This window comes from Corticium candelabrum, chromosome 8 (genome assembly GCF_963422355.1).
Source record: "Corticium candelabrum chromosome 8, ooCorCand1.1, whole genome shotgun sequence".
Taxonomy (NCBI): Eukaryota; Metazoa; Porifera; class Homoscleromorpha; order Homosclerophorida; family Plakinidae; genus Corticium; species Corticium candelabrum.
The window spans coordinates 5,084,836-5,107,964 of record NC_085092.1 but is presented as its reverse complement, the minus strand read 5'-3'; the positions used below and the strand labels follow the sequence as shown (position 1 = coordinate 5,107,964).

General features: G+C 42.1%; 3 protein-coding genes across 3 annotated transcripts; 1 reads left to right on the top strand and 2 right to left on the bottom strand.

The window, feature by feature from the left end:
- Window positions 1–109: 109 nt before the first annotated feature.
- LOC134182911 (trifunctional enzyme subunit beta, mitochondrial-like) lies at window positions 110–4,235 on the bottom strand. Its single transcript, XM_062650353.1, is given in 9 exon segments — window positions 110–139; window positions 203–369; window positions 481–556; window positions 624–673; window positions 676–710; window positions 770–817; window positions 2,155–2,234; window positions 2,296–2,444; window positions 4,001–4,235. Coding segments are annotated over 9 exon segments (870 nt in total).
- A 1,960-nt stretch (window positions 4,236–6,195) lies between these two features.
- LOC134183827 (uncharacterized) lies at window positions 6,196–8,051 on the bottom strand. Its single transcript, XM_062651395.1, has 4 exons — window positions 7,778–8,051; window positions 7,650–7,709; window positions 7,484–7,576; window positions 6,196–6,590 (listed from the first exon to the last, which is right to left on the bottom strand). Exons 1-4 carry the CDS (start codon window positions 7,855–7,857, stop codon window positions 6,206–6,208), a joined length of 618 nt encoding a protein of 205 aa, XP_062507379.1. The 5' UTR covers window positions 7,858–8,051; the 3' UTR covers window positions 6,196–6,205.
- Window positions 8,052–18,132: 10,081 nt separating this feature from the next.
- On the top strand, window positions 18,133–22,681 carry LOC134182910 (ankyrin repeat domain-containing protein 2-like). The gene is made up of 6 exons (XM_062650352.1): window positions 18,133–18,267; window positions 18,593–18,718; window positions 19,468–19,566; window positions 20,825–20,914; window positions 20,969–21,042; window positions 22,564–22,681. The coding sequence occupies exons 1-6, from the start codon at window positions 18,133–18,135 to the stop codon at window positions 22,679–22,681; spliced, it is 642 nt and encodes a 213-aa protein (XP_062506336.1).
- Window positions 22,682–23,129: the final 448 nt, after the last annotated feature.

The window sequence follows — 23,129 nt, the reverse complement described above, 5'->3', positions numbered from 1 at the left end:
GACAGAGGCCACCAGTGAGACAAACATCCGTAATATAGCACAAACCAAACATACTTAAAAACAATATCAAACATAAAGTGCACAAAAAGTTAGACTCTGAAGTTCATCATCAATAACGTTCAACCAACATGGCGTGTCCCTGCAAGTAAGTCATCATACAAAATGAAGTCGTGACTCTCTGTGAAATCTCTGAGATGCTTACGTATCCTCCAGCAGCACAAGCAGCGACGAGTGCTAACTTGCCGTTTTCTTTTCGTAGTCGATGAGCTGCTGTTGTCACCAGACGAACGCCGGTTGCTCCTAACGGATGTCCAATAGACAGAGACCCGCCGCAGAGATTCATCTTTTCAACAGGCAACAACCCCAGCTAAGCCCCAATAAAAGACAACAAATTAATAATATAAAATAATTACAAAATATATTAATTAATTGTAAATAAATATTATTATACTAATTTCATATATAATAAATTAGTTGATATCAACCTTCTTTCAAACAGGTGAGTCTGACAAAACCAGTCGGAGTCCATGGCCTTCATGTTAGCTAAGAGTTGGCCCTAAACAAATATGTTATGTGAAAGTGTGAGTGTGTGACACGTGTGAGAGATCTGTGTGAGTGCTCACTGCAAATGCTTCGTGATATTCGAACACGTCGATGTCGTTCAGCGTTAGCTTTTCTTGTCGAGCAGCTTGGGAATGGCCTATGCTGGGCTGTTGGACATCACGCAGTCGAAATGGAAGTTTGAAGTTGCGTACAATGTGCAGATTACCCGAGTAATAATTGATCTTTGAAATCTTGTGCAACGTACACAAAGTCTCTGCATTAGGATGGGCATCAATTAGCAACTCAAAGTTGTCTAAATGTTTCACAAAAACTTTGAAACTGACACATGAACATGCAGGCAGACGCTGATAGACAGACTGACAGAGAGACAGATAGACAGATTATTCTATTGTTACAGATCCTCTATTTGTACACATCCTAGACTTCTATGATAAACCAGTCCTTCAAAGCGAAATACTTTAAAACATTAGTGGACAGACAGATAGACAGACAGATAGACAAGTATTTTTTCTCATACAGATTCTACTTGTAGATATATATGCTAGGATTTTTTGAAGACAAATCAGTCCATGCAAACAACTGACAGACAGACTGATAGATAGACTGATAGACAGACTGACAGACAGACTAACAGACAGACTGGTAGAAGGACTGATAGACAGACTAATAGGCAGACTGACAGACAGACTGACAGACAGACTGATACACAGACTGATACACAGACAGACTGACAGACAAACTGACAGACAGACAGACTGATAGACAGACTAACAGACAGACTGACAGACAGACTGATAGACAAATTGACAGACAGACAGACTGACAGACAGACTGATAAACAGACAGACAGACAGATAGACTAACAGACAGATAGACTAACAGACAGACTGACAGACAAACTGATAGACTAACAAACAGACTGATAGACAGAGAGACAGACAGACTGATAGACATAGTGACAGACAGACTGACAGACTAACAGACAGACAGACAGACTGACTGACTGATAGACAGGCTGACAGACGGCTGACAGACAGACTAACAGACAGACTGATAGACAGACTGACAGACAGACTGACTGACAGACAGACAAACACATAAACAAATATATAAACAAACAAGACAAACTAATGTACATACATATAAACAAAGAAAATAAAGTTAATTAAACACCATTAAACAAACAACATACAAACAAACAAAGATATACAAACAGAATGCATATACATACAAAGCAGAGATGAATATACGTGTCTGTATGTGTGTACATTAGTTTGTCTTGCTCGTTTGTTTGTGTATTTGTTTTTGGGTTTGTTTGTGTGTTTAGTTGTTTGTCAGTTTATCTGTCTATTAGTTTGTCATTTAGTTTATTTGTCTATCAGTCTGCTTGTTAGATTCTCTGCGTGTCTATGTGTCAGTTTCAGATATTTGCACACACAAACACACACACACACACACACACACACACACACACACACACACACACACACACACACACACACACACACACACACACACGCACGCACGCAAACAAACAAACAAACAAACACAAAAACACACACAAACAAGCAAACAAACACACACACACACCTCAAATAAGCAAGCGGTTTATAACCCAGAGCGAGCGCCTTCTCTTCACTCATAATAAGACACGCTGACGCACCATCAGTCTACCGACAAAACACAAACAATCATCATAACAAATTTGGCACCAAATTTCGTCACCACTACACTGCAGCATGTGCCTAGAAGAAACGATGCATTAGCCGAAGTGACGGTGCCGTGTGGCTTGACAAATGCAGGCTTCAACTTCGACACTTTGTCAATTGTTGACACACGAATGTCATTGTCTCTACTCACATATTTATATTTGCTCTTTCCTAAAAAGTACAACGATTGTAGTGTGTGTGCGTGTGTGTGTGTGTGTGTGTGTGTGTGTGTGTGTGTGTGTGTGTGTGTGTGTGTGTGTGTGTATGTGTGTGTGTGTGTGTGTGTGTGTGTGTGTGTGTGTGTGTGTGTGTGTGTGTGTGTGTGTGTGTGTGTGTGTGTGTGTGTGTGTGTGTGTGTGTGTGTACTGTATAAATGTAGTGGTAAATTGGTGGGAGAGAACAAGAAAATCCTTCCAAAGTGGTTGTGATTAAACTTTTATTTGCAGATGCTGCTGCTGTAGTGAGCACAACAAGAGCAGGCATAGAAGAGGCAGCTCATATTCTTGATAAAGTGACAGAAGAATGGGGACTAAAAATGAGTATCAAGAAAACCAAGCTGTCAGTGGCTGAAGTGAAATCAAAAGATGAGCGGGAGTCGATGCATATAATTATGACCAAAAACGAAGCCATACAAGTTGTTAGCAACTCTAGATACTTGGGCTCAATTATTGAATGTCAAGATCAAGTTAACAGGGATGTAGAAGAAAGGATGGGCAAAGCTTCCAGAGCTTTTGGAATTTACGATCTTCAATCTCTATGGACAGAAACCCGTCTATTGAAAAAAGAGACTATAACTTCCAAGGCTATAATTCTTGGAATATTATTCTACGGCTCAGAGGCTTGGCGCACCAAAAAAGTAACAAAGACGTTTAGAAACATTTCATACGGGTGTTATCCTAGACGTGTCTACAACAATGCAGTGCATGGTACAGCCATGCATATTACTAACTAGATACGTGACCCGTCCTTCATATGGGCAAAATACTGTAGTGTTATGACGGAAGACTCAGTTTGAGCGTGTGTAGACACGTCGTGTGCAATTTTTTTGTTAGAAATCGACACACTCCCTGTGTGGATTCAGTTCAAATGACTGGTGTGGGAGTCTGTCGGAATAAACTGGAATGTGCTAATTAGTTAATATCCCGTTGAAGACAAATGAAGATTTAACCGAGTGTCCCACTCCGAAAAATATGCAGCGACTTTTCCGTTCAGAGATATATATCTGGGCAACAGAAACTTGAAAGTCACGTGCAGTCTCTTACTCACCCATAGGATACATGCAGTAGCTCGACATGCAGGCATGCATGATTTAGCGCACTGTTTGCTCTCTGTTTTCGATATTTCACACTCCAAGTGTAGCGCTCGGTGCAGGAAACGTGTAGGTTGGATTCAGTGCAAACGCAGTCACACGTCTCTTCGGTGAGTCTTCTCGGAGCCATTTCAACAGTCCCATATGTTATCACTTCGAGCTGCTGTTGCAGGTAACAGGCGTATCGAATGTGGCAGGTATCCGGCGAGCATACTCGGAAAAACCGAAGAAAGGAGTATTTCTAAATACCCAGATATCCTACACAAAACTAACTAGCCGTTTTTGACGCCGCCGGTAAGAAACGACACGCTCCATGCAAAGTAAATTTGAGCAAATTTAGCAGTAGAATTTTCTGGAGGAGCAAGACTGCCGATAGAATGATAGATTCGTTCCCGAACTTTGAATCAGGGATTCCAACCCGTGCGAGCTTTAATTTCATCGCATCCAAAGGACGTCATCCGAAAAGCCGAGTTATACGCTCCCGTGTTTGAGAGGAAATGCTGCGCTTCGACCGATTGTTCCGAAAGGAGCTCGACCGATGGGGTGAGCGGTTTGGGTATGGCGGGTAACAAAACTTTTCCGCCACTGCAGCAGATGCCCGGTGGTTCCTTCTTCCATGTCGGTGCTTCGCAATGTTTGCACTCGATGTTCATTTTGCCAATGTCGTTAGGAGTAGGCTTTAGTGTAAGATATCTGATAGAAACGTTTAGCAAACGACGGCAACATGCAAGATAGAGGAGAACCTGTACGCCAAAGGACCGTTTGTGGTATCGCTATAACTACGATTTTCCATAAACATTTATGACGGTCTATGCACTGCCTACATAGACACAGTTCCAAGAAGGAGACGACTTGGTTAGAAAGTCTAAGAATATTTTAGAAGTACGTGATTATCGACGCACGTGCTAAGCGCGTATTGAGAAAGACAGCGGTGCTCATCGTTAGCTCTTTCGTTGACTGGAGAAAAAGTTTTAGTAGTAGCTTTCGCCATCCGTCGACGGGCACTGCGCTGGCGCTGTGAGTCAATTAAGCCGGCGAGTAGCTTCGTTATCTTTTTCCTGTCGCAGTGTTAACTTTCGTCACTTTGCCTTTGACAAAATAGCAGACAGAGAGCGCTTTCTGGGAGGTATTTTGACAGTGTACAGGCGGGTTTGCTGTAATAGCAACTTTTGGTCGCGCTTTAGCCAAAACAGCAAAGCGTTAGTGACGTCACAATATGTGATGCGACAATGAGTAGGCATAGGATGACATCGAGAAGTACAGATGAACGCCAGCAACGCCTAGGTATAGGACACAGACTACAGAAAACGTCACCGGTTGCTATTCCAAAATGAGAAAAGGCCGCTTGCTAAAGGAGAAGCGAGGAAGTGAAGCGATTTGCGAGCGCATAGGGAACAGACTTTTTGTGACGTCAGGATTTTCAAAAAAAAGGTCAACACAAAGCAAAGTACAGGGTACTGGCCACCGCGAAGAGCACCGGTTGCTTTACGAAAGTAGAGAAGGTCATATGCCAAAGGAGGAGATATCGATGATTATTCACGCAGGGTCTGAAATTGAGATTGTATACGGCAGTTTCTCTTTAAACTTTTGTAGTCGTACAACAGACATGCAATCATCTTTCGTTTGTCATAGTGCACTTTAACAAGTTTAGTTTGCAGCCCATCGAGCAATCTAAAAAAGAGCTTCGTGTAGTCTGCCTTGCTGCGCATACATATTCCTTCTTGTAGGTAACGTCTCGTCCGACATGTTGCTGCATCTGTTAACTAATTACTGTGACCGTGCACACGTCATTCGTCGTCCCTCTAGGATCAAGAATATGGATATATGTCGCAAACAATTTTGGCGTGCTTCTAGGACTAAAATTAGGTTTTTTATGACTAAAATTATGTTGTCTCGATGTGAAATTAGATCCTAGAATGGTACGAACATAGCGGTGAACGCTAGCAACAAGACTTTCAAGTTTGACTTTACTGCTATAATTATAAACTTTGTAGATGTCTGTGAGTTGTTTATAGACTCTTTCTTTGTTTGAGATGTTTGCGACCAAGATACGGTTTGTATGCAGTCTTATTTTTTCGCGTACTGGTGTTACTGCTACAAGGTATACCAGTAAGTAGCGTCGGGGGGGAGGGAGGGGGGCGGGGAAGGGCGGGGGGCGGGGAAGGGCGGGGGGCGGGGAAGGGAGAATAGATGGGCTAAATCCTCTCCAATCTTTGTAGGCGTGCATGCATGTCAAAACCTTAACTTAGCAAACTGTCAGATAAAACTTGTTCATCACACTGTCCCTGTAATGGCGGACGTTCAAATTGTAGAAGTAAAAAGGTGTGGCTTTGCAGCGTGGGTCACAGCTTCGAAACTTGAAACCACGTTATACACCGGTGCTTCTTACACTTCATAATTAATTAGACCACTTGCTAAAACGTGGTCTTACATTCGATCTATTTGTCATGTAAACTTAATGTCACCAGCCAATGACTATGCGTACTTAAATAGTGTACAAACATAAATTGCTATCGAATGCTTTCTCTTTAGCAATAATTTTAAGTACGATTAAAAACTTATTTTCAGTTTATGTCATTGTAGTTGTACATATCTTTGGCCTTGCCTGATTGCTTAATTAATTTTAAGATTGCTTCTTGTTATAATAGTAGCCATAGAAACCATTTTCTGTTTGTGAGCCATCTGACCAAAAAGTGATGACTAGTTCTCGTTGACCGTTTACTTCAGGCAAATCCTTGCTTTCTATTACACGATATATGTGTCGATTTGGTCGCCCACAGAAAACGTTCGATTGCCCATTAGCAAACTCAACGTTAAGTTCAATGTAGTCGCGGTCTCTTCGCTCGGGATGAGCTGCTCGCTTGCATTCATCGGATGATTCAAAATTGGTCGATATTGGTTGATCGAGATGAATTGTGCGAAATTTTAAAACGCCAACAGACTCGACAATGAAATGGTACTCACAAACGGTGTTTACGGCATAGCCTTCTTTCCCATATTTGCCGTGCCTGCACAGAAATCAATTGTTCGTTATTCTTTTAGCTAATGAACCCAAACCGTTGACATGTACATTTTAGAACAAATGGAGAAAGACTATAAGCAAACAGACAGACGGACAGACAGACAGACAAACAGACGGACAGACATTGTTTTATTGATTTACACTCTAGAAGATACAACAAGCAAATATTTGACAGACAGGTGCGTGCAGCTGTAGTTTGAAGACTTTAAGAGCTTGTAATTGCTGTGCATAGTTGGACTTTACATACTATATTAGTGATTTGCAGTTGATATCTAATAGTTCAGTGTTTGAAAATATGTGTATTGACAGACAGCAAGGAACACTACAAGTATAGCGCGTAAATATCGCAGACAAACTAAACACTAATTATATGAATGTTAGTTAAGTAAATTGCGTAAAAGATCTACTCGAGATAACGCTTTGAATCATCGTGCTAGAGTGGTTGCAGTAGGCCGGGTCTACAAAAGAGCCACTGGAGTGGAGAACATCCGGGATTACAGTCCATCGCACTAACGGCTTCTTGTATGGAAGCTATTCTGCATGCAAGGATACAAAAATTCCCTGTACTACGAATTTAATCTCGAAAAGCCACAAATTTGTATCGATTAGCTATTGGCAAGATCCGTATGAAATGCAAAGACAATACATTAATTATTAATTAATGGAATACCTAGATTTCAGTGTACGTAGTCACCGACCTGTAGACTAGCTACTATCATATCTTACACTAAAACAAACCCGCCGACACCACACTAAAACACCACTCCATCAAACGACAAATTAGGGAAACACGTGCAAGACAACATTAATTAAGACGACAACGAGAGTGTACAGTAGAAACGTGCAAAGTAAAAATGACATCAAAATTCTAATGCTCACAATTCGGTAGAATCGAGAACTTGCATTGAATCAGAGATAGCAAATGGTTCGCCCAAAGGCGTTCCCTTTTCATAAAAAGTCTTAGTCACAAACCTAGAGTATCAAACGAGTGAGACTTACAACAAACTAAAAGATTCAGCGAGTCATTAAATTGCACGTGCCATACCGTAAATCAGACGTAACCTTTTGTGTTGTTCTCGATACTACATTAAAGCACTGCGCGTAGCTATAGCAGCAACAAAACACATCAATGAAAATGATGTATATAATGTCAGCCGACGATGTATCGCTTACTTTCCCGCCGATACGTTTTCAACGAAGCCTAGACCAGATACCAGGAGAAAGCCGAGAGCGAAGTGATACCACACATTCATGATCAAACACGAACAATTTGTTGCGATTCCTGAAAACGGCAATGATCACACTGACTCCTAGCTGTGAGCTTTATACCGTGAGTCGAAACCAAGAAACTCCCAACAATGACGACACGTAGACACGTTTAGCTCGGTCGTTGCATCAATGGGTGTTTTCACACCACCGTATGCTCGACGTTTGCTGCGCTGCGTAGGCGATATGAGGTACAACAATGTTGACGGATACTCATCTAGACTGAGGTAATTAGGACGCGTGCACGTTGCGTTCCCCGTGAGCATTTTAGATTAAAATATGTGACTGTGTAGTTACCTACCTAACTATACAGTACAAGCTGATTTGGTACTCGCATTTACGGGTTGCGCTATCTAGAGATAATGGAGAATGTCGACTAGCGCCCGGGCATGTTAGTGTATAGTGTATACTGTGCACGATGTCTTCTCATCATCCGTCTCTTGGTCTAGTGCATTTCCTGTCACCGCGTCAGATCGTGCGTGTCACAAGTCGCTGCATCCGCCGACACGGTGCAGTGTCACAGAAGTCATAGGTAGCTACATCACGTTTTACAAGATTGATAGGCGTGGTCATTCGACGCGTCGATGCTGGAAGTGTCTCAGTCTGTAAATTGTGTCTGCAATGTTTTGTATCTTTTGTGGTCGTTGGTCTTTAATTTCCTTAGCTCGTTTGTTGGCGACAACCTTGCAGAGTTTGACGGGCAAGGATGATGAAAATCAAGTGATGGGCGTGGCAGCACTGCGTCGAGAGAGTGCTAGGTACTGTGATCTAGAATTAGAACTAGTCGTCTCGTTATCTATAACTATAGGGAAAGGGACATTTCCCTGACAACTATAGAAGCGACAGATCCAGTTCCGCAGGCCCTGCCCTTCTTGACGTCTTGCCGATTAAATTTGCAACAGTGGCGTCGCTATGCAATGGACCTGGGAAATCCACGGTCTCCCTAACATTAGTAGGTGCGGCCTCTTAGATGACACATGCAGACACAACGTTTCATAAAAGTTAAACCATATCACCTGGCCTCCTCAATTTTGAAGGTCCATGCATGTAGCGACGCCCTTCTTCCCAGAGTCCTAGAGAGGAAGCAATTGAATCGTGCATAGATAGAGAGAGCTACGTAGCTTTGTTTACGCTATTAATAGATAGATAGCATAGAGATATGCGCGGTGGTAACGCTGTACGCGAGCAGATGTACAGTACAATGTATGCAAATTACTGGTAAGGTGGACAGTGAGGCTAGAAATCGACACACTCCCCGTGTAGCGCTCGGTACAGAAAACGTGTAGGTTGGATTCGGTGCAAATGCAATGAGAATTAGCTAGCGGTAGAAGAGCGCGGCTTCAATCGGCTAGCGTAAAGTCTTCGATTGCAGAAAGGGTTGCGGACTCCGAGGGCGACGACCCGTACAAGCGTCTACACGGGGCTGGTGTGGGCGTGTGTTCGAATGAACTGGAAGGTGTAGCGTTCGCGTCATCGAGAAATTTATGCGGGGGTCGGTCCTTCGAGAGAAGGCCAGGTCATGCACTGCAATGACAAATTTGAGTAGTCATGCATGGACCTGCTTCGCTGCAAGCGCAGAGGTTTGGTATAGAAATCAGCTTAGTAGCATAAACGGTTGATACCAATACCCACTCTTACAGAAGAATTGAACTCAAACTTAACCTTACATACCAATGCTACCGTGTTGGTAATATAAGAGAGCTGTGTGTGTGTGTGTGTGTGTGTGTGTGTGTGTGTGTGTGTGTGTGTGTGTGTGTGTGTGTGTGTGTGTGTGTGTGTGTGTGTGTTCCTACTTGGGTCGTATCATTGCCAACAGTATCCACATGTTTTTGCTTGCCTTTGGTTTTGTTTGTGGCATTGATGTGCGCCTGACTGACTGGCGCATTGCGTGTACCTCTTCATGACCACCCATAACCTTCGATTGCTGTGCAGATCGCTCTGCTGCTCGACATATATCAATACAGACGGACAGGCTCAGGTCCTTTCGTTCCAGCAAGGACTTGCGTAAGGACTCCTTTGTGATTCCACAGACAATTTGGTCCCGGATCATATCCTCTGACATTGCCTGGAAATTGCAGGTCTTGACAAGAGTGCGAAGGGCTAGTAAGTACTGCTCAAAAGTCTCTCCTTGTCCTTGCGTCCTGGTTCTGAAAACAAACCGCTCATACGTAACATTCATTGTGCCAATGAAATGTTGCTCCATTTTTGACAAGACCGCGGCCAGGCCGCGTCTGTCTGCTTCGTTATTGAAACATAATGCGTTATACACCTCCACACCAGCCTCCCCCAGGCACATGATGAACGTCGCTAGTTGGTATTCGTCAGATTGTTCGTATATCCGGGACACCGTGGCATAAGCATCCCACATTTGGCGCCAAGTACGCCAGTTGTGCGCTCCGTCGCCCTCGACGCATAAAGGCCTGGGCGTTGTCAACACTCCTTGCATCAGTACCGTGCTTATCTGATTGGGCGCTGTTCGGGATGCGGCATCTCTGTCAGACTCCTCGTCACGCTTGGGTTGCTTCTCAAGCCCTTTGACGTTTCCTTCAGCCATGGGAACAACCCACTCCTGTCACCATGTATCAGGATGCCGATGGGGATGTACACTGTACACTGTGGTAGTCTGCTACTGGCTGTGCCCGCGTAACGTAGTATTAATATCAACTCCCTTACAGCTGCCCCCTGGGTGTAGGGGTGGTGCAACGCAGTCACATAAGTAAGCATAGTCGCCATAGAAACATCTCCAGTAATGACGTCACATGACGTAAACTATTGTATGTTTACTTTCTTCAAAACTAGCAAAGAACGATTCCAATTTATCAATTCCTAAACGATTCCCCCGCGGGGTAGGGGTGGTGGCGCACGGACGGACGCACGTACGGACGCACGGACGGACGCACGTACGGACGCACGGACGCACGGACGCACGGACGGACGCACGGACGGACGTACGTACGGACGGACACTCAGAGTACCCCTTTGAATCATTAGACAAAACTAGCGCCCTTCGCTCTCTCGCAAATAAGTTTGGATAAACGCGGAAATTCTTCTATTGACACGTGAGGATCAAAAACGCGTTATGGATGACGGAAAAGAATTCTGCGTGTGTTCAGTGTGCCGCGGAAGATCGCGTTTAAGTGAACGCACAATCAGAAGACATCTGAAAGAGCACGGAATACACCGCCCTGCAGCTGTAGAGTGCCGACACTCTTCAACGCCAAGCGAGTCCGATCAAGCGTCTGAATTCGAACACGAAAATGATGAGCAAATGGAGGCTCTAGTGTCACCAGAAGAAGACGTGCATGCAGGTGTTCAATTTTCAGGTGAAGTAGATTTAGAGTACAATTAGCTAATCAAGGTGGAATTTAGAGCATGAATTTTTGCATAATTTGTAAGTATACTAAACAAATGCAACAAGTGTATAGAATCCTATCTATACAGTAATATACATAATAGTTTTACTGTTCTATTATATATATTTGTTATTAAGACAAATTCAATTAATATGTATTATTAATTAAATATTAATATGCATACATTTTAATTTGTTTTCTAGCCGCAAATTTAGTCCAAATTTAAAATAACGTATTTTTAAAATTATATTAATGACAATAGATTTATTAAATCTTATAAATTTAACGTTATATGTTTTCTCTCAGGAGGTTACATATTCTAACATATGACTGTTTCAGATGAACATAGTCCCGAACACGGAGAACGACATACACACAAGGTCGACAGCAGCAGCTACAGCAGTAGCAGCAGCAGCGATGGTGAGTCTGAAAACGGAGACAGCGATAACCAGAGCAATTTGTGTGACTATCTCTACCCCGGCTCTAGTAGAACCATTGTTGAGACAGTACTCTTAGTGGGAACTTGGTTTACTCAGTACAGTGGTGTAACAAAGAAAGCGCTAGAATCGTTGCTCTAGCCGATGGCACATATTTTGCCAACGGAACATCGTCTCCCAACTACATACAAACAGTTCCTAAGGTTACTATACGCCCTCAACAGTTACAGTCTTTTCACATATGTCCGAATGGCTGTCGTGCCTACTACGGAGAGTTGACTGACGTCGAGCGATGTCCTGAATGTAATACAAGACGGTACCGCAGGCAACCTAGATCATGGGCATACAGGCCCAAACGTCGTAGGCTCGATCGTCCCCCAAGAAGAACCTTCAAAGACTTGCCTTAATTCCACGACTAAAACAAGTTTTGGAAAGTGATCGAATGGTTGGCTTGCTGACACACCATCACAATGTTACATCCGCAAGCAACGGCTACATGAATGACCTACGTCAGACCGACCACTGGAAATCTCTATTTGCCAATGGTGGTATCATGAAAGGAGATCGACGAAACCTTGTTCTAGCAATTAGCATTGATGGTGTCAACCCCTTCCGCAAGAGGTCAACGGACTACTCTATGTGGCCTGTTTATGCTCATATTTTGAATCTGCCTTCAGAGTTACGTTATTCATTTGCCCACTCCTTTTTGACAATTATCATTCCTGGTCCTTCTCTAAAAAACGTAAGTTCTTTTCTTGAGGCCTGTAATTGACGAATTTGTTCAACTATTCGATCAAGGGATTGTCCTCAGTGATGGCTCAATAGTACGAGCTGTGACAAACATTCTAGTTATGGATTACGAAGCCCAGTCAAAAGTTTTATGCATGAAGGGGCAAGGCGCTATTCGAGGTTGTCATCTTTGTACTATTTAGGGACAATACGTTCACAATTTACGAAAGATGGTCTATCTCAACAACCGAGCGTACATTCGTTCTCTCAGTCATCATTTACGAAGCGCCACAGTGTACTTCAATTCCAATTTGTAACTTTGATATTGTTATTGACAGTTTGACGTGTACACTTTGTCACGTGTATGATTACTGTATTTGATAAGTTCACGTTTTCAGTTGATATTAAAGTTTCAGTTGACATGTTCGACTTTACTTTGACATCTCGTGTTCTACCCGTTATATAAGCCATGTTCACACACACGCACGCACAGACTGAAACATGCACTGTCACCATACAGTACACACACACACACACACGCACGCGCAATGACACGTACGCACACAACCCGTCGGCATTTTTCTCTGAGAGATTCGCGAACGCTCTCTTCGATTCCTACGCTTTACGCACAGGACGAGGCAGCAAGGTGCTGTCGACCGTGGAGATGTCGTAGCTATAGCACAAGCTGAGAGGAAAGCCGCCGCTTTGGGCCGTTGGATGTCGAATGATGACGTCAGAAGGCTGACAAGTTGTTTATGGTGTTGTGAAGAAAGGTCAGGTTTTGTAGTTATTTTGGGTTTTCTGATGTTTGTGTGCTAATTGAGATTAAATAGTAAAAAACAATAATAATATATTACTAGTAATGCGTGAATCTCCGTCGAGCGTCGCTTCATACGAAAGCTACGAAGCAATACTCATTGGGAGTAGCTTCGATCAGGAGTGGAGCAAATCTAGCTTTCTCCCAACCAGTCTCGTGTAGGTACGCAGAGTGTATCCAAACACCGCAGCTGCCGACTGCTCTTTCTAGCGACCGGAGACAGGATAGAAGCCGGTTCTAATTTTTCCAAAGCTATAGTTATAAATTCTGTATGTCTTTGTGTATCGCTTTAATTAGTTAGCTACGGTATCAGTAGTTGGCAACGCGCGTTAGCAAGAAAGTCCCGTACGTAACGCGCGCACTATGCTTCACGTTTGTGCATACTACGGCAGCAAGATTGGATGCTTGTAGATTTTCAGGTAGCGCTACTTGAAATACAACGTTTCTGTTGTTTCTGATTAAAAATTGACGTCTTTCTAGCTAGGTGTTCTCTCATGTCGAACAGTGCGTAGTGATTGGCTGCCCAGCCATTATCCCTCGTTGCCGCGTGCGACACAATAATGCGGCGTGATTGGTCACTCGCTTACATACCATACATTCCTGAAGCGTTACACCCATATATGGTCATTTTTGGCGTACATAGTTAGCCAGCCAGCCACAGAGATTTGGGCCAATACAACCTCGTTAGTATAGTGCTCCTCGCAAGTCACGTGACTTCCTCAAAGTCCCGTTCCTTTGACTCGTAGCTTTCAACTAATTGCCTATTTTAATTAATTATTAGCAGACTGGCTGTTTGTGGAAAGTAGCGGATGGAGACTATCTTACACTATTGAAAACCGGTTTGGTTGTGGCTGCATTTGTCAAACTAGTTTTATAGTTTCGGTAACTTTACACACATTTGTCACATTATTGTTGTATTCACTCTATACATTTGGTTTAGTATAGATGTATTACACAGTGTATAGACACTCACATTTTGCAATCTTGTACGAACTCACTTAGGCTCATAAACGTCGAGGATCTAAAAGTTCTGCAGTCAAAACATATTTTATTGCAACTTTGTTTGGTAGTCATGTTACTCATGTTTGTATTGAAAATTTGTTTCTAATTCAGTCAAGTGTTTTGTTAGTATCTGTTGTTTGTTGGTCTAGATGGTCGTATTTGCCCACTAGTTTTAATATGTGGGAATGGGAAGAGGAAATCATTCCTAACCATACCAACTCTTGTTTAGCGGTTCTACTTGTGCAGGTGTGGGTGCATGGTCCATCCTGACATTTTGATATAAGTTAATATATGTTGTGTAGCGTGTTGATTGAACCGGCAATTTTTCAACGGTTCTTGGACTGTCCATCAGCCCAACAGTAAAGACCAACCTGGAGATCTTATTGTACAGGTAGACGGCAAATTGTTTGTGGGCCGGACAGTCTTCTCAACTCTATTGCCAAACGATGTCAAACGAACTCTGGATATTTTCACTATCAAGTTTGAAGAAGAAAGTTGCCAACGACGTTGTTGTTTTACTTTGATTCGATACGTAGACGTGCACAGCAAAAGCAACACGAGCTTGCTCTTCCAACTGCAGAGACTGTCGGTGCTTATTGGAATAGAACGCGGATTTCTCTGAACGTGACCACTCGATCCACTTGTTGACCTTGGGCTTGAATCATGGAAGGTAATTATCTTGACTAAATCTTAACAGACATAATGCTCACACATTACACTCTTGTCTTTCTTTTGTGATGCAATCGAACTTGCATGGTAGTCTTAATTGGTTGATGTGTTATTGTTACAGAGTGAGTTGTTAGTATAAATGTTGGTAAATGTTTGTGCTTGTCATGTAGTCTATTTGCTGTTGTTTGTCGTACAGTTTGTGATTGCTTGTCTTGAGGGCAACAATAGAGACAGGCAGACATACAGATGCAAGGATAGACACACAGACAAAGGGATATAGATCGAAAAGCAGGCAGACAAGCAGATGCGTATAGACAGACATGCAGATACACAGACAGGTAGACAGACAAACAAGCCAGACGGACGAATAGACAGACAGACAGATGCACAAATTGATGTTTTTATAGACTTCACACATTAGAGGACTGGTTTTGTCTCAGCAGTGTTACTCAGCCAGTTACTTGTAGTTTGACCATTTATTATATTCAACGATTTTGTTTACTTCCGTGTGATTCAATATGAGATTCTTTGTTCTTTCCAGACTCCAGATGGAGCTGATTATGTTTTGGTAACCAACCCTCCCACTGGATATCCACTGTTGTATGGAGACTGTGCAGAGTGATCTCTATTGACAACAACTACATCGATCTCACTCACATTGATCTCTCTACCGTAAATAAGAAATTATGTGATGAACAAAATCAAGTGAAACTGACAGTCTGGCAGCGTCGTTCACCTGACGATAAGATGTGAAACGTTGAGATGCCACCGAGTAATATAAGAAATTGTGCATGGCCTTATCATCTAGAACAGTACGTGTCTCATATGCAAGACGAATGGAGAATTTGGATTGACACTAATGAGAATAAAAGTGAGTTGGACATTGGATACTCTGTATGTGATGTCAATTTAGGTCGATTTGGAATTGGACTTGTGAAGGCATATTGATAGTCTCTTTCTCCATTATCCTCTAAACTGTGCTTCACTTGATCCACTTTCTACATCTCTCGATCTCTTGGCCAGCTGGTTCAAATAATTGTCTGCCTTTTCTCCCCAACAATCAAAATGTTCAAAAATCAATGGAATGAAGGTAGCTTTGCATGACCCTGGATGCTGTTGATTTCAATATTTATTTTTTCTTCTCTTTTTTTGCAGCTACAAATCTGTTCTCTCTTGATGCTCTTACCACTGTGTCGCTACTAAATGGTTGTGCCAGAGAAAAATCGAGTTTGACATTGGCATCTATTCCTGAATTATGTCTGGTCTGTCTTCACTGTCTACATATTAATTCTTAATTCTTTTTTGTCTGTCTGTCTGTCTGTCTGTCTGTCTGTCTGTCTGTCTGTCTGCTTATCTGTCTGTCAAATGGTATTTATTTCAAACACACATATATAAAACAATTTTAGCAAGGTAACTATGAGACGAGAGTTCATAACCACAAACAGGTCACCATGCAATCAGTAAAACTATAAAGCTAATGAGAACAACCTGATTTGTATATAGCCTAGTATATAAGGCTCTTCTATGTGCAAGTTTACTGAGTGAACTCTTGCATTTCAGTGCTATAAGATGACAGATAAACCTTGTCTTCAAACTATTTTGAAGTCTTGCATGGTCATACTATTTGCCTTCTTTATCCATTGATAACTCGGACAATTTTTGAAAAAATGTCTTTCTTTACATCAACCAAAATACTTGAATACAAGTGGAAGCAATATAGAGGCAATTCCAATGACATTGATTTTCTTACTGTATTTATTAGATTTTGCTGTTTTCTCTCTGTTGCCTATTTGTCTCTGTTTATCTGCTTACATTTGTATGTTTCTTATCTGTTGCTCAGTTATGGTCGTTTTAGGATGTGGGAGACAGAAGCTGACAGAGGATCTTATTAGGAAACAGTGGCGTAGACTTGTAGAAAAATTGGATGCAGATGATGTCGTTGATCATTTATATGAACAAAAGATAATATCCTATAATGAGATGGAGAAAGTTAATGACACCGAAGATATTTCCAAAAAGAGGAAAACTTTACTGAAGTTTATTGTAAAACGTCCGTGGGTCGACGAGTACAATTTGCGACGATACTTTCAGGTAGTGAAGCCAACCAAGAACTTGGACGAATGTTGCTATGCAATGCAGGTGGGTGGGTTATAAGTTTGTGTGACTTGTTTGTGCAAGGTTCCTTGCAGCAGTTTTGTGTAATGGTTTTGCTGTCTTACTGTACAACTCCTCATATGCACAGTAAGGGCAGAGAGTGATGATATTGTATATATCTCTTTGCCATTTGTGTGTGCACTGGAGTGCTGTGTATCGAGGGCTGTGAAAAAGTTAGGGATTTCGTTGCTATTGAACATTAATTTGCATTTGTAGGGTCTGAACTGGTTGGAAATCCAGACTCTGTCGATGACTCTTCACTTCCCTCTGACTTACACAGTTTTGTTCAGTCGACCGTGTAGGGTCAGCTGGAACAGAAATTCAAATCGATATTGGACATGATGAAGGAGGTAGCCGATTGTTTGACTGACAAGTGTGATGCTAAGGTTTTCCATGTGGGGTTATTGATATCAACCAGTAGTAAAGAATGTTAATTGCCAATGTATTTGTTGTTATAGAATAGGAAATTTTATAGATTAGTGCACACTGTGGCTTGTTTGCAGTCACTCGTAACTGATTTTTATTGTTTTTATAGACAATTCGATCTCATTTATTTGTATTTTAGAATTTGTCGTGCAGATTGATTATTATGTGTGCATGAGTTAGTCATCAGAGTCATGTCTTCTAATGATGAAACATAGGCAGACGATATTCACATGGAGAGCAACCGCATGTGGCAGTGCTGCAACAGCAACAGTAAATAAATGGACAGACAAAAATACATACAGACGAATAGACAGACAGACAGGTGGTGGTTGAACAGACAGGCAAACAGACATGTTTGTAAAACCATATTTACACGATTGACAGAACTAATCGACCTGATATGACGTCATTGCAACAGACACATCATATCATGTACAGTGCAATCGACGAATATTGCTGAAACTTTGTGTGTCCTTTGCAGTAGTAGGTACCAGCAGCTACAATTGCAACAATTAAACCTCATACGATAAATTAAATAAATTACGGTATAAAATGCATCTAAAAATAAATTAGTTGATATCAACTTTTTTACATTATAAAGTCACGCGACCTGATGTAACTACATCTAGCACTCATTCCATTTGTCTACGCTTGCGTGTTGAGTTATCGGTCTAGATGGCGGAAAGCCAAAGTTCAAGAGCGATTGACGATGAGCTTTTCGATGCTGTTGTGGAAAATAACGTAGTAAAGGCCTCCGAAGCGATAGCGAAGAGCGCTGACGTCAATGTTATAACAAGAAATGAATTTGGGGTAAGAATTTGAGTGAGTGATGGGGAAAAAGAGAGCGCAGCGCGTTCGTCGTCCTAGATCGCAAAATTTGTGATGGAGTCGCGAGCATGTTTGTAGTGAAAACGTCGTTTGTATGTAATGCTTGTCAACGTAAGAGTCGAGGTGACGTTGCTTTTACCGTCTGACTTTGTACCGACCAGATTATTGAATGAATCGTTTCCTCTATCTCATACGCGCTTGCTTAGCCGACACAAATGACGCTCGCTATATGGTCACGTCCACACACACTCCCATGTTATGGACGGTTTACAACTGACTTTACTTTAGAGGACTCCATATTTTGTAGGGATGGTATGGTACTGGATTGCATGGTTTTCCATCTGCTCTTCAAGTAGCGTGTGGTGTGGGATCAATCCAGCTGTTTGATTTACTTATAAGAAAAGAAGCCAATGTGAAGTATCAAGAGGAGAGGGTTAGAGTGCAGTGTAATATGTGAAGTGTGTGTGACTATGTGCAACTTGTTAGTTTATTGTGATTGTCAGATTTGTGTTGAGTTGATAAATTGGTTAGAAATTTGAGTGCAGTTTGTTGTGTTTCAATGATTGATTTAATGAGTAATGTTAATGGCATCTCTGGTGTGCTTACAATGAATAATCAATGAATAGGTTGTCACAGCTGGCAAGTTGGACCAACATTGTGTTGTAAGATATAGACACAGAACAGAGAAGAAACATGCTAGATTGGCATTGTTATCTTACCTTGCACTATTTCATTCCTACTCGTATATATTTATTCAAGTGTGGGCATGAAAATGAATGAAGGAGAGTGGAAAGTAGAGAAAGGTTTTAACATAGATACTTCTAGTTATTGTGTTTTGTGTGTATATTTATTTAGTAAAATAGATATTGTATGTGCTATTGCTAAAAGTAAGCAACATGTAGCAGGTCGTCACCTCAGATGTAGGCTTGAGGTGAAATTGAGTGTTTGCAAGACTTAAATGCTTAGAGACAAGCAGACGCATCAATGGAGTCCAAATGATATGAATTGTTAAACGTTTGGTGGTGTAATGAGGTTATGATGTATTGTGTGTAATTGGGTTTAGTGAGAAGAAATGGTGAATTGGATGTGTTATATTTTATAGTCAGTGTTTCTAGATGTAAATGTATTAGTATTGTATTCACTGCTAACAACATCATGATCTTATGTCTGTTATCTGGGTAGTATGGATATACAGCTCTACACTATGCAAGTGATGGTGGTCATGTGTCTATTATGAAGAGATTAATATCTTGTGGTTGCAACAAACAAGTAAAAGCCAAGGTGAGTGTATTTGTATGTGACAGTATTTGTGATTTGATTTTGCCAATTGAGAAATGATGTAAATGAGTGTTACATTAGCAACACTGTGTTGATTAAGATAGACTGTTTTGTGGTGTATGAGAATTGGTGTAGTTTTGAGGTTGGGGTAATTGTCACTTTGTTGATGGAGTTGAGTAAAAATAATTTGAAGAAAAGGCGTGTCAACTGGAAGGACATTGTGTATAGATACAATGAATTATGTGCATCCAGTTTGATGCTCATGATTGAAACATCACACGGAGAAACAATGTTCAATGATTAGTCTTGCGCTATTAGTTAAACTTTTGTGGTAGACTTTAGTTTTTATTCATAAAACTGTGCATGCAACGTCCACGTTTTTGCATATGCAAGCATGCAACTTAGATGGTGTCCTGGTGAAATGTTTGGCATGATAGATAATGAAAGCAAAACATCCATGACAAAGCACAGTCCCTTGTCAATGGAAGTGACACTGTTAACCACACATTGATGCCTCTTGAGTCGTTTTTAAATATGTAAGCAACACCTATGTGGCCTGATTTCATTTTATACAAAGAAGCTGTCCACAGTGTGTGTCAGACGTTGTCCTAAATCTGTACTAGCTGCAGTCCAGAAAGGTTGCTATTGCTTATACAGTGTAGACACATTGTGCAGTATGTCCAGCTTTGATTGTCAAGTGTGTGGAGATCATAAGTCACAAGAAAAGAAGAGTGCTTTGCAGATGTGTGAATCAATGCGTAGATTCTTATTCTGCAAAACAGTTTAGGGACTGTTATGTCTGGTGTGACAGTGGAGAGTCATGAGGGGAAAGGAGGTGACATAGCAGTGACTTGACTGGATATGTATGTACTCCTGGATATGTATGTACAGTACTGGATGCTTTTTGGTGTCCAAAGTGATCACAGACAGTCTAGAGTGGCAGATATATTTGTAAGATCCTGCAACTAACGTCATCGAAAACAAGATGATGTGTGCATACGGATATGGTCTTTAGTGAACGTCTAACAAACCAAATTTGGTATTTAAATCACACATTATCTGTGAAAGAGCAACACACCGACACTTCACCAGACCCTTTCTTGCCTGGAACTTTGACCTGATGGGAGAGGGTTTGGCTAAGCGAGACTATTGATGACTATTTTTCCAGCCTTAAATTGTGTCTGTTGTATATGTGTGTTTGATGCAGTGCAGTTAGTATTGTACTGATAAATGTTCTTCTAACATTGTGTGTCAACTACAGATTGGATGTACAGCTTTACACGTTGCTGGTAATGTTGATGTTGTTGATTATCTGTTGATCATTGGCCTCAACATTGAAGATCGTGATAAGGTTTTACTGTTAATTAACATTGCTGACTTGTAGTTATTGTTTCAAATTGTTTAGGATGGCTACACACCATTTCTCTGTGCATGTCGTTATGGTCGTTTACCTGTAGTACAACGTCTCATTGAATCAAAGTGCAACAAAGCAGCAACAAGTAATGTAAGTTTGTTTGTATGTAACATATTTTGTGATGACATTCAAACTGTTGTTTGTACATGGGAGGATTGACAAGTGTCTGTGATGGTAGGAAGTGTGTGTGTAACATGATTGCACTGCAGATTTGGTTCTCCATGGTGTGCAGTGCTTTTTTGCACGTGATGTGGCGGGAGAGCACGTGAGAGAGCTGGGAGAGAGTGGTTATTGGGTCTTTGCTATTTTATGAGTTCGGAATTAGGCGTGAAGACTTGCTTTGTTATTACCCTAGCAGAGTCTCACAGTCATTGTCTCTAACTCTCTACTTACAATGATTTGAGAAGCATGCAGTTCATGTAATGCTTGGCGATTGCAAACACGTGTCCTTCGATCATACATATGTATTCTACGGCCAGCAGTCTGCTAACACTTGGAAAGTCTCTGTCTTCATACAAGTGCAGAATTTGATGCAGCAATTCTAAACTAAGATGCGACAAACACAGCTGAACAGAAATTGCACTTGAAGCTTCATCATCAGTCGTGCTATTGTGGAAACTGACGGCCTCCTGCATTTCATATTATGCATTTCGTTATGGCAATCTCTTGACTTTGGCCACTTGTCTGAAGCAACAAAGACTGAAATCACTGAAATGTATGTAAAGACGTTGCCTTAATTGCAATTAATTCTCCTCGACGTGTTGCAAGGCACCAGTGGGGTTAATTGGGGGGGGGGGACAGCTTCCGGTTATCGAAGCTGATCTATGCTTAGCGCCACCCAACGCTGGGCATGCAGGATTGCAGCCTGCCACTGTTGCCTGACAGCACGAAGGACCCGCTGCCGCCCGGCAGCTGCCACCATACCTAACAATAGCCTCGTTCCCAGAAATACCACTGGTTGTCAATGGTACGCCCGTACCCTGGCGGCATGCCTCTTGCTCTGCGGTCCCAGTGAGGCTGCCCCCCAAACATCCTCCCAAGCAAGTGTCAGCATGCGTTGGTTTGTTGCGGCACCACGCAAGATAGAAACATGAACCAAATGCAACACAAAACAACTGCCAATTTATTTCTATCTACTATTTTTGCTCACTCATGCGACACACCGCAGACCGCAACACTTGAATATTCGATCTCACATACGTCTTGAAGCACTCAGAGGTCCAACGGCCCATCCTTTGGATCAAATGCTCCGGTAATCCAGCTGCCGCTGCACTAGAAGCTGCTCCAATTAAAAAACTGTGGGAGGTGTATGAGCTCGAATCCATACCCACGTTATTCAGTAAAGATCGCAGTTGAAAAGAAAGTCTGTCTCTGGACAGAAATGCTTCTGACTGGAAGCAGAAGAGCAGTAAGCCAACGTCCATCCACCGGACTGCCAAATACTGTTTGAGAGCACGTACAGGGCACACGGGACCCCCTGTGGGAGCCAGTACTACATTGCAGCCGTGATGAAAAGGGTCTGACTTGGACATTCGTAAGTGGAGCACTACCATGTCCTCCTTAAACTGAACTTTTTTTCCTCGTAGTGTCTGCTCGTTGAAGGACGTGTCGCTTGATGCTGTAAATTGTGAGACCCGCATGAAACCGAAGAAAGCTGTTGTGAATGCTGGCCAATACATTAACTTATCTCTGCGGCACAGCTGAGGCCATAGGTGCAGGGACGTCTTCAAACTCCTAAGAACTGGCAACGTGATCGGGCGTCGAAGTGGTCTATTGTGGGAAGTCTTTTGTGATCTCTGTATGCTGCGGAGAACGAACTGCAAACGAGGTGTCGTTTGGAGCGGGTCGACGTACTCTTCCTGGATGTGAAAGTGACGCACTGCCGATAAATACATCCTGATAGTCTTCGCTCCAACTGCCCTTGCGCTGAACGATGCGAATCTTGAAAGTGTGGTCTGTGAAGCCGGCATGGGAGAAATCCCCAGCTTTTGGCAAAAGTTGTTAAATTGTCTCATACCGTAGCGTAATCTGCCCGCGTTGATGGGGCTATTGCTGCACGTTGAAACTGCCAAATGTTGTAGTCCAGAGCGATTGCCAATTGGGTGGTAGCGGTGTTGGTTCCGAATCTGCCAGTGGAGCTAGGGCCTTGAAC

What these genes read in the sequence shown, in the direction of transcription:
- LOC134183827 (XM_062651395.1), bottom strand. Translation starts at nt 7,857, where the DNA reads ATGAATGTGTGGTATCACTTCGCTCTCGGCTTTCTCCTGGTATCTGGT. An exon ending in GAAAACGTATCGGCGGGAAA is followed by an intron (nt 7,710 to 7,777) that starts GTAAGCGATACA and finishes TTGCTGCTATAG; the next exon opens with CTACGCGCAGTGCTTTAATG. An exon ending in AAGGTTACGTCTGATTTACG is followed by an intron (nt 7,577 to 7,649) that starts GTATGGCACGTG and finishes TTGATACTCTAG; the next exon opens with GTTTGTGACTAAGACTTTTT.
- LOC134182910 (XM_062650352.1), top strand. Translation starts at nt 18,133, where the DNA reads ATGGCGGAAAGCCAAAGTTCAAGAGCGATTGACGATGAGCTTTTCGAT. An exon ending in TAACAAGAAATGAATTTGGG is followed by an intron (nt 18,268 to 18,592) that starts GTAAGAATTTGA and finishes CATATTTTGTAG; the next exon opens with GGATGGTATGGTACTGGATT. An exon ending in TGAAGTATCAAGAGGAGAGG is followed by an intron (nt 18,719 to 19,467) that starts GTTAGAGTGCAG and finishes TTATCTGGGTAG; the next exon opens with TATGGATATACAGCTCTACA.